At 42.4% G+C, this 12,230-nt stretch overlaps 1 protein-coding gene across 3 annotated transcripts in view; it reads right to left on the reverse strand.

Moving 5' to 3' along the window:
* Positions 1-75: 75 nt before the first annotated feature.
* Positions 76-12,230, reverse strand: part of LOC120035065 (calcium-binding protein 2-like) — a 30,032-nt gene continuing 17,877 nt past the window's right edge. For all 3 annotated transcript variants that reach the window (XM_038981827.1, XM_038981825.1, XM_038981826.1), the window contains exons 7-8: positions 5,428-5,575; positions 76-296 (exon numbers count right to left, since the gene is read on the reverse strand). In XM_038981827.1, coding sequence (XP_038837755.1) covers positions 268-296; positions 5,428-5,575 — 177 coding nt within the window. In that variant the 3' untranslated portion in view covers positions 76-267. The remainder of the gene's footprint in view (positions 297-5,427; positions 5,576-12,230) is intronic.

The following is a 12,230-nucleotide window of genomic DNA, read 5'->3' on the forward strand; positions in this document are numbered from 1 at the left end:
CCCTTCGTCCTCTGCTGCATTGCTTAAATCAGTTTTATTGTAAAAAAAAAAGAAAAAAAAAAAAAAAAAGGCAACAATTTGACCTAAATTGATATCTTACAATCGAAGTCTACACACCGCAAAACCATTCAGATGTAAAATCTGATGAATATGCAAAATCATGCACAACGCTACAGGAAATTGACACAAGAATGATGCCACTTGTTCGGTGATCCAGACCTCATCCAGTGCATCTTGTTAGTTTGTTTGCTTGGTGGCTGAGGCTTGCTACCGCGAGGACAGCATCATGACAAACTCTGCAGGGGGAGACGGAGACAGACACCGCACCAGATACATTGATTAGAACCAGGGGGCTCTGGATATTGCAGGGGACAACATAAGACACAAACCCCATGTTACATCTGCCCTCATTAAAATGCATTGGATGCCATTAGAAGTCACGGCGTGATAATAATGACAAAGTCAATTCCATTCTGTCTGCGGGGGGGGGTGAGGATGGGACCATTTTAGTTTTGAGGGGGACCCTTGATTTTACAGTTCTATATGACAGTCATTTTTACAGTAGTGTTTGTGCTTTATGGACCATGTATTTACAAAAACAAAATGTGTGTACTTTATAGTAATCCAAAGAATTCAGTAGGTGTAACGACCTCAGTTAAAACGCGGTACATAGTGGGGCTGTAAAATAAAGTGTAACCAGTGAATTTGTGTCCAATTCGCGTTTCCAAATCAACCCCAAGCCCATACCCCTACCTGCCAATGGCCCCAGGCACAAGTATATTACATTTACATTTTAGTCATTTAGCAGACGCTCTTATCCAGAGCGACTTACAGTAGAGTGCATACATTTTTTTAATTACATTTTTTTACATACTGAGACAAGGATATCCCTACGGGCCAAACCCTCCCTAACCCGGACGACGCTATGCCAATTGTGCGTCGCCCCACAGACCTCCCGGTTGCGGCCGGCGACAGCCTGGGCGCGAACCCAGCCCAGCCTGGGCGCGAACCCAGAGACTCTGGTGACGCAGCTAGCACTGCGATGCAGTGCCCTAGACCACTGCGCCACCCGGGAGGCCATCTGGAAGAATTGGACAGGTATGAAGCAATATACTGTAATCTACACCCAACCAATCACATGGAATATTGCTTAAACCCACCTGACCCCCCCCCCCCCTCCGATAAATACTGTACGTGTACATAGGGTTGATATTGAGAATATAGGGGTTGAATTGGAATTCATCCCACAACCTGGTCTCAGAACATTTCGTATAATTCTGTTCGTAAATCCAACTCACTCCATTTAGTATGATATGTTACGTTTTTGTATGGTTACATAAGAAAGATTGTTACTTAAGGTGGATGGGTAGGTGTATAACATGAATGTCTAGCAACCCAAAGTTTGCTAGTTCAAATCTCATCACAGACAACTTTAGCATTTTAGCAAATCTTCAACTACTTACTACTTTTTAGCTACTTTGCAACTACTTAGCATGTAAGCTAACCCTTCCCCTAACCTTAACCCTTTTAGCTAACCCTTCGCCTAACCCTTTAACCTAACTCCTAAACTGAACCCTAACCTTAACCCTAACGCCTAGCTAGCATTAGCGAGCTAGCTAACATTAGCCACCTACTAGAATTCGTAATATATCATATGTTTTGCAAATTCGTAACATGTAATACGAATTGTAATTCACAACATATCTGTTACACCCTGATCTGTTTCACCTGTCTTTGTGCTTGTTTCCATCCCCCTCCAGGAGTCGTCCATCTTCCCCATTATCCCCTGTGTATGTATACCTGTGTTCTCTGTTTGTCCGTTGCCAATTCATTTTGTTTCGTGAAACCTACCAGCGTTTGTTCCCCTGTTCCTGTCTGTTCTTGCTCCTGTTTTCTAGTCCGTCCCGGTTTGACCGTTCTACCTACCCTGACCCCGAGCCTGCCTGTAGTTCCATACCTTGCCCCACCTCACTGGATTATTGACCCCTGCCTGCCCTGACCCTGAGACTGCCTGCTGTTCTGGACCTTTTGCAGCCTCTCTGGATTACTGACCTCTGCCTGCCTTTGACCTGTCGTTTGCCTGCCCCTGTACTAGAAATACACTTTTGTTTCTTCGACACTGTCTGCATTAGGGTCATACCTGAAACCTGATAATATCATACAAAATGGGTGATGGATATCCACAAATTAATGCATACCATACGAAATGTAACATATACTAAATGGAGTGTCTCGGATTTACATACAGAATCATACGAAATGCTCTGAGACCAGGTTGCATCCCATCATCCCTCTCCTACATCTCTGTTTCCCTGTCTGTAAAGTTCTCCGAACCAATCGGTTAACCAAGCATAACCGATCTCATCGTGTCACCTGCACCCTCAGCATGCCTCCCACCTGACAATCAAACATCCATCTATCCACCTGTCAATCACACCATGGCTCCAGCCAGTAGTAGCCATTAAACAACCATAGGCAGGACCCATCCATCCCATCATTTCAGTCCCTCAGTCAATTCTGGTTACATTTTCCATTATGCTTCTTTAAGGACATGACTGTTGAATGACTTCTATGACTGTGTCCCATATGGCACCCTATTCCCTAAAGTAGTGCACTATGTATGGAATAGGGTGGCATTTGGATCTCAGACAATGGCTGGTCTTCTAGAGCTATAGGTGTGCAACTTCAACAAGTGATTGACGAGATGGCTGAAGGGCTCAGTAAGAGGGAATAGGCTAGTTCTATCACCCCAAGAGGGCTAATTGTTGATAATGCGTGGGCCACCTCCTTATTGATCCCCTGCTTACAGAGACTCCCATCCACATGTTTCCAATTATTATTATTGATTGGGCCTTTGTTTGATTGGCTAGGACAAACACAAGCATGCGTTTGTGGGGGGATTACTGAGGGACATGGGATAGGTCTTGTTTTATAGTTATTGAGACGTGTGAGTGTGTGTGTGTGCTGGTTTGAAAGCGTGTGAAGTGTGGCATAACTGAGAGTTAAGTGTGTGTATCCATTTGCATGCATACAGTCCTTGCGCAGTCCAAAGGTGTTTGTGCCATGTGTGACTGCATGCATGGATCCGGGTCTCCCACGGGAGTAACCGTCTGAGACCAAAATAAGATTCCCCCGCAGGCAGGGCTACCTCATCATGTGACCATTAGCAACCATGCTCGCTACATTCACACCTCCTTCCCCACAAGAGACCGCCCCCACGTTGGGCGCCAATGTAACACGCAGGATATGAACCCGGATCTCCCACAGGAGCAACCAACATTTTAGACCAGGGATCATCACCTAGATTCATCCGCAAGCTGATTTTTTTCTTGAATGGATGGTCAGGGAGCCTACAAATAATTTGTAGACTCCAAATTGGCCGCAAGAAACCCAAATACACTGCTCAAAAAAATAAAGGGAACACTAAAATAACACATCCTAGATCTGAATGAATGAAATATTCTTATTAAATACTTTTTTCTTTACATAGTTGAATGTGCTGACAACAAAATCACACAAAAATTATCAATGGAAATCAAATTTATCAACCCATGGAGGTCTGGATTTGGAGTCACACTCAAAATTAAAGTGGAAAACCACACTACAGGCTGATCCAACTTTAATGTAATGTCCTTAAAACAAGTCAAAATGAGGCTCAGTAGTGTGTGTGGCCTCCACGTGCCTGTATGACCTCCCTACAACGCCTGGGCATGCTCCTGATGAGGTGGCGGATGGTCTCCTGAGGGATCTCCTCCCAGACCTGGACTAAAGCATCTGCCAACTCCTGGACAGTCTGTGGTGCAACACAGTTGGTGGATGGAGCGAGACATGATGTCCCAGATGTGCTCAATTGGATTCATGTCTGGGGAACGGGCGGGCCAGTCCATAGCATCAATGCCTTCCTCTTGCAGGATGTGCTGACACACTCCAGCCACATGAGGTCTAGCATTGTCTTGCATTAGGAGGAACCCAGGGCCAACCGCACCAGCATATGGTCTCACAAGGGGTCTGAGGATCTCATCTCGGTACCTAATGGCAGTCAGGCTACCTCTGGCGAGCACATGGAGGGCTGTGCGGCCCCCCAAAGAAATGCCACCCCACACCATGACTGACCCACCGCCAAACCGGTCATGCTGGAGGATGTTGCAGGCAGCAGAACGTTCTCCACGGCGTCTCCAGACTCTGTCACGTGCTCAGTGTGAACCTGCTTTCATCTGTGAAGAGCACACGGCGCCAGTGGCGAATCTGCCAATCTTGGTGTTCTCTGGCAAATGCCAAACGTCCTGCACGGTGTTGGGCTGTAAGCACAACCCCCACCTGTGGACGTCGGGCCCTCATACCACCCTCATGGAGTCTGTTTCTGACCGTTTGAGCAGACACATGCACATTTGTGGCCTGCTGGAGGTCATTTTTCAGGGCTCTGGCAGTGCTCCTCCTTGCACAAAGGCGGAGGTAGCGGTCCTGCTGCTGGGTTGTTGCCCTCCTACGGCCTTCTCCATGTCTCCTTATGTACTGGCCTTTCTCCTGGTTGCGCCTCCATGCTCTGGACACTACGCTGACAGACACAGCAAACCTTCTTGCCACAGCTCGCATTGATGTGCCATCCTGGATGAGCTGCACTATCTGAGCCACTTGTGTGGGTTGTAGGGTCTCATGCTACCACTAGAGTGAAAGCACAGTGGACAGTTTGATTTCACAGAAGTGTGATTGACTTGGAGTTACATTGTGTTGTTTAAGTGTTCCCTTTATTTTTTTGAGCAGTGTAGATATAATATTTGACTAAAACATAATAATTTTAAACTTTGCTTACGTTTATATATGATCACATACATCTCTCTATTATGCGATTTCCGAAATTAAAATCACTTAGAGCTAATTTCCTAGTTTTTTAAAGTATTTTATGTCCAACCACAAATAACAACAAAAAAAACCATGATCTATTTTTGAGGCTCAGAAAACACTGGGCCAAATAAAATCAACCATGTGCCAAATTCGGGAAACGCGTGCAACCAGTTGGGGAACCCTGTTTTAGACCATTAGACCAAGAGGAAATTCCCATTTGGTCTAAGGGCAGACACTGCTTTTCAAGTTCGTAGGCGGGGCTACCTCATCACGTGACCATGAGCAACCATACCCGACGTCCACAATATGTGCACTGTAATGATTTCCTTAATGCACTACTGATAAGATTGGATTGGGTTATCCACACACCTTACCTCCACTGTCCTCATCTCTGCACTCTCTTCCTCTCCCCTCCTCTCTCCTAGGACCTACTTTTTTTCTGTCCCCTCCCTCTCCTATCCTTTCTCGTCTCCTCCCTTATCCTCTCCCCTCTCTTGACACTTATCCTCTCCGTCCCTCTTACCCCCTCCCTCTCTCCTCTACCCCCCCCCCCCCCCCCTATCCACCTTCCCAAATCCCCCTCACCATCAAAGTCTATTCCGCCGTCCTTGTTGAGGTCGATGTCCTGGAGGATCTCCTCCAGCTCGCCCTTCTTCAGCTTCTCGCCCAGCAGGGCCTTCATGCTGTCCTTCAGCTCCTCCAAGGTGATGCGCCCGTCCCCGTTGCTGTCAAACTGGGGTGAGAGGAGAGGAGGGGAGATGATGATGATGACGGACGGACGGACGGACGGACGGAGGGAGGGAGGGCAGTGGATGAAGATGATGATGATTATGCTGATGATAAACTTTTATGTAGCAGATTATCGGTTACAAATAATTATTGTTAATGAAGTTAATTAAGTGGGGAGAAGGAACAAATCAGACCTGGTTCAAATACATTCAGTTACTTGAGATGCTCTTGATTTAGTTTGCCCTGCGCAATTGAACCAATGGAATAACCCCAAAAAGTATCAACTCTAAAACGTTCATGTTCTTGACGAAGGTCTAAACCAAACTCAGGAATTCAGAGATCATAAGGTGCCAAGTTTTAACTATGAGTGTCACGTTCGTTTAGAGATGGATTGGACCAAGGTGCAGCGTGGTAGGCGTACATCATACATTTATTAAATGAACACCAAAAACAAGAAAGAATAAATGACACGTAAAGTTTTGTAGCGCTAACACAGCAACTAACCAAAAACAAGGTCCCACAAACTAAAGGTGGAAAAAAGGCTGCCTAAGTATGATCCCCAATCAGAGACAACGATAGACAGCTGCCTCTGATTGGGAACCATACCCGCCCAACAAAGAAACAGAAAAACTAGAATGCCCACCCAAATGACAATGAGAACCATGGCTTTGACATTCTTGACCTTGAGTTCTCTCCGCCCCTAAAATGTGTAGAATTGCAGAGGGGGGGGGGCAAATGATCCCTTAGGGCCCCCAAAAGTCTGGGTCCCTGTTCTGGAGTGAGATTGGTTTCAAAGCCAAACCATAATTTGTGTCAATTCCATTTTCAAATCAGTCAATTCAGGAAGTGACTTGGATTCAAAATCAATAATTTAAAATCTAAACTGTTTGTAACTGAGCAGAAGATATTTATGAACTTTTCTCAATGAATTCTGATGTTTGGCTGAGAGATTTAAATAGTACATTATTTACATGTATTATTTTGTTTATTATATTTATTATTTTTAAAATTATTTTTATTATTTCTTTTTGAATTCTCATTCGGAAAAGTGTGAGCTCAACATGCCTCTGCATCACTGGTCTGGCTCACTAAAGGTAGGGTCTGGCTCGTCTACGAAAATTGCAACAAATGTATCAATAGCTCGAGCCCTTTAAACTTATCTGTGCCAGTTTACCTGGCAGCCGTATATAACTAGCTAGCTAGCTAGTAGCACCAATAGCTAGGAGGTCCAATGCAGACATTTTAATCTCAAAATCAAATCATTTCTGCATAACAGTCAAATACATTATTATGATTGTTTTCAATTAAAATGGTCAAAGAGAAACAAAAATAGTTTCTTAGCCATATCGCCAGGCAGGCCAAAACTCCATCCCACCAAAACAGGCCGTTTTCAAACCGCTCTTAGACTATAGGGCATTATCATAATTTTCACAATTTCACAGTATTATTATTGTGTTTAATACATATAACATAGGAAATCACATTTTTGACTAAATTGGGTCTTTAAGGTATATCTCCCACGGTTTTCTAGATTTATCTCCAAAAAGAGAACCGTCAGAATTGTTACAGTGTACGCTGGGGAGCCTAGTATTTCCACAAGAGCTAGCTTTCTCTCCTTTAAGTATCTGTAATTGACTGCACCTGCTAACCTTAGTTAGCAAGCTAATCAGTACAATTGTGCAAAAAAGAAAAGTATTCATACCCCTTGACTTACTCCACATTTTGTTGTGTTACAGTCTCAATTCAAAATGGATAACAAAAAACTAAAATTCTCACTACACACAATACCCCATAATGACAAAATGAAAACATGTTTAAAATACAATGTATTGAAATTTACATAAAAAATATCTTATTTATATAAGTATTCACACCCCTGAGTCAATACATTGTGGAAGCACCTTTGGCAGCGATTACAGCTGTGAGTCTTTCTGGGTAAGTCTCTAAGAGCTTTCCACACCTGGATTGTGCAACATCTGCCCGTTATTCTTTTCAAAATTCTTCAAGCTCTACCAAATTGGTTGTTTATCATTGCCATAGATTTTCAAATAGAGTTAAGCCAAAACGATAACTTGGCCACTCAGGAACATTCATTGTTTTCTTGGAAAGCAACTGCAGCCTTGTGTTTTAAGTTATTGTCCTGCTGAAAGGTGAATTCATCTCCCAGTGTCTGGTGGAAAGCAGAACCAGGTTTTCCTCTAAGATTTTGGCTTTGTTTAGCTCCATTCCATTTATTTTTTATCCTGAAACCCCCCCCAGTCCTTAACAATTACAAGCGTACCCATAACATGATGCAGCCACCACTATGCTTGAAAATATGGAGAGTGGTACTCAGTAATGTGTTGTATTGGATTTGCCCTAAGAATAACACTTTGTATTCAGGACAAACATTTATTTGCTTTGCCTTGTTACAAAAAGGATGCAAGTTTTGGAATATTTGTATTCTGTACAGGCTTCCTTCTTTTCACTTTGTCAATTAGGTTAGTATGTGGAGTAACTACAATGTTGTTGATCCATCCTCAGTTTTCTCCTATCACAGCCATTAAACTATGTAACTGCTTTAATGTCACTATTGGCCTCATGGTGAAATCCCTGAGCGGTTTCCTTCCTCTCCAGCAGCTGAGTTAAAAAGGACGCATGTATATTTGTAGTGACTGGGAGTATTGATACACCATCCAAAGTGTAATTAATAACTTGCTCAAAGGAATATTCAGTCTAACAATAGGTGTCCTTCTTTGTGAGGAATTGGAAAATCTCCCTGGTATTTGTGGTTGAATCTGTGTTTGAAATTCACTCCTCGACTGAGCCTCGACTCAGGGACCTTACAGATAATTGTATGTGTGGGGTACAGACAGTTGTGTAAAGTACTTAAGTAAAAATACTTTAAAGTACTAATTAAGTTGTTTTTTGTGTTATCTATACTTTACTTTACTATTTATATTTTTGACAACTTTTACTTTTACTTCACTACATTACTAAAGAAAATAATGTACTTTTTACTCCATACATTTTCCCTGACACCCAACAGTACAGTACTCGTTACATTTTGAATGCTTAGAAGAAGAAGAAAAATGGTCCAATTTACACACTTATCAAGAGAACATGCCTGCTCATCCCTATTGCCTCTGATCTGGCGGACTCACTAAACACAAATGCTTAGTTTGTAAATTATGTATGAGGGTTGGAGTGTGCCCCTGGCTATCCGTAAATTTAAAAAACAAGAAAATGGTGCCGTCTTGTTTATTTAATATATGGAATTAGAAATTATTCATAATTTCACTTTTACTTTTGATGCTTTATATTTTAGCAATTACATTTACTTTTGAAACTTAAGTAGATTTAAAACCAAATACTTTTAGACTTTTACTCAACTAGTATTTACTGGGTGACTTTCACTTTTACTTGAGTAATTTGTTATGAAGGTATCTTTACTTTTACTCAAGTATCACAATTGGGTACTTTTTCCACCACTGGGTGCACCTACTCATTCAAGGGTTTTTCTTTATTTTTACTTTTTTCTACATTGTAGAATAATAGTGAAGACATCAAAACTACGAAATAACACATATGGAATCATGTTGTAACCAAAATAGTGTTAATCAAATCAAAAATAAAGGTGAAATAAATAAATAAATAAAATATATTTGAGATTTGAGATTCTTCAAAGTACCCACCCTTTGCCTTGATGACAGCTTTGCACACGCTTGGCATTCTCTCAACCAGCTTCATAAGGTAGTCACCTGGAATGCATTTCAATTAACAGGTGTGCCTTGTTAAAAGTTAATTTGTGGAATTTCTTGCCAAGAGTGTGCAAAGCTGTCATCAAGGCAAAGGGTGGTTTAAAAACTTTCACAAGAGAAACAGAGGACAGGGAGGTGGAGGACAAGCAAGAGGATGAGGAACAGGTAGATGTGCCAGTGCAGTGCGAGCAGATGTTACAAAGGTAGGTTGAAGTGACAGCGTTTATAACTACTTTGCAGATATGAAACAAACAGACAATCCCAATGGCAGCAAAATATATCAAATTCCTAGTCTATGACTCAAAACCAATAACCAGACGTTATTAGGTTATTTATTAGGTTATTAGGTAATAGGTTCTATTTGACTCAAAATTCCATGACGTACAGTAAGGCATTATTGCCAGAATAGGTGGATGCAGGTCAATGCATGACTAATGTAATTCACCAATACATTTCTTGGTAGTCCCAAACATATTGCTATCAGGTTGTATATCACAGCTGGCCTTTGTATATCACAGCTGGTACATTGTTTGCTGCTTCCACCAATTCGGGATGCACTGTTATAAGTTTCAATGGCTCAATATTTTGAGACACAAAAAAAAAACAGATGACTGTAACTAAGGCTGGGAATGACAGTACAATCAAACTAGCCAGGGCAATGATCACAAGTCAGTCATAACCTGGCTAATAAGCTAACGCACATGTGTCAAACACAAGGCCCGCGGGCGGAATTGGACACACAAGTTGTCTCATCTACTTCATGAAAGTACAGCCTGATGCTGCTTGCATAGGTGAATTCAACTTCCACCTGCGCTGCTGTCATGTGATCGGTTTACAGCGCTCAGTTTTAAAGCTTGAGAATGAATAACCAACAACAAACAAAACATGCAACAAACACCATGCAAAGGAGAAACTCGTAGGCCTATTACAGCAACATTCGAACAGTAGCCTAGGCTTTCGAACAGTAGCCTAGGCTGGCTACTCAACTACAATACATTTGGAGTGCACCATACAGTATTGATGCTTTCAACATGTTTTAAGTGTTCAACAACCTATAGCTACGTTTTTGTTATTTGGAGTTATTAAATACCTTTTGATTAGGGTCGCAGCATACTATGCGCATGTGCAAGTGTAGCAGCAAATGCTGGACAAATATTATTTATCTCGTCTGTGTTAATATCTTAAAATTCGATATACATTATCATTTGTACATAAATGGACATTATAAAGGGCCATATTTTTTCGAATAAAACAATATGGCCAGTTTAGGTCGCAGTTGCACGTTCTTTTTGTAAAAACAAATAGGCTATGTCTGGCCCACATATTTGTTGTGTTTTTTAAATATGGCCCGTGCACTGATTGAGTTTGACACTGCTTTTAGTTGCCCATTAAATGTATTTGGCATCGATCAAATGGGCGGGCAGGCAGGCAAGTTCCCATTCAGTTGTCAAAATGTGGGTTGGGACAATCATGCATTGGCAGGCAAGCTGCAGAAGAACGAGCAGGCTACTATTCCCCATCGTTTATCAGTGCAATTTTGACGGCCAACTAACTGAAAAAGTTTGAGAGGGTTTATCTAATGTTCCCTCGTTAGATTTGAGCTCATCTCACTCTGGCTAGAATTAGTTGTTGATCTTGTTGTTATTGATGTGCATAACTGAGGGCGAGAGAGCCTACCTTGTCATGGTTGTTTGATCAATAGGACTGTAAAGTTCCCAAATGTAAGAGCACTACTGTGGTATTTACATATTTGCAGAAATCCATTCCGGTGTATTTTGTGACTTTTGGCGAGTGTGTTCTAGTGATCTAAAGTCATGCTGTTGATTCTGCCTGTAAACACACAGTCCAGTTCAAAGTGAATGATGGCAGGCCCTACTGCCTGTAAACACACAGTCCAGTTCAAAGTGAATGATGGCAGGCCCGTGTGGCTTATTTGTATATAGGCCTACTGCAGCTCTGATTGGCTGTGGCGCAAAGGTCTGTGTAGACTCCGGACCTGGACAAGACCGATATTTGTATTCTGTTTTATTCACTGCAGTGCCTATTAATTGTCCAAACGCACGGCCGCTTTCCCACTCTATATTGCTATAGAGCTTTCGCAAATAATTTACTCTACGTCATTTCCAAACATTCTATGAATTTATGAAAACGTGAAAATAACCATATCTTAGTGGTCGCATATCTAAGTTGTTTTGAAAGCACTCTGTACACTCTGTAGGGTCCTCTCACCTGTCTGATAGCACATTCTCATGGATCTTGCACACTTCCTAGTGTCCTTCTCTCACCTGTCTGATAGCACATTCTCATGGATCTTGCACACTTCCTAGTGTCCTTCTCTCACCTGTCTGATGGCACATTCTCATGGATCTTGCACACTTCCTAGTGTCCTTCTCTCACCTGTCTGATGGCACATTCTCATGGATCTTGCACACTTCCTAGTGTCCTTCTCTCACCTGTCTGATGGCACATTCTCATGGATCTTGCACACTTCCTAGTGTCCTTCTCTCACCTGTCTGATGGCACATTCTCATGGATCTTGCACACTTCCTAGTGTCCTTCTCTCACCTGTCTGATAGCACATTCTCATGGATCTTGCACACTTCCTAGTGGCCTTCTCTCACCTGTCTGATGGCACATTCTCATGGATCTTGCACACTTCCTAGTGTCCTTCTCTCACCTGTCTGAAGGCACATTCTCATGGATCTTGCACACTTCCTAGTGTCCTTCTCTCACCTGTCTGATGGCACATTCTCATGGATCTTGCACACTTCCTAGTGTCCTTCTCTCACCTGTCTGATGGCACATTCTCATGGATCTTGCACACTTCCTAGTGTTCTTCTCTCACCTGTCTGATAGCACATTCTCATGGATCTTGCACACTTCCTAATGTCCTTCTCTCACCTGTCTGATAGCACATTC

This window comes from Salvelinus namaycush, chromosome 42 (genome assembly GCF_016432855.1).
Source record: "Salvelinus namaycush isolate Seneca chromosome 42, SaNama_1.0, whole genome shotgun sequence".
NCBI classification, from domain to species: domain Eukaryota; kingdom Metazoa; phylum Chordata; class Actinopteri; order Salmoniformes; family Salmonidae; genus Salvelinus; species Salvelinus namaycush.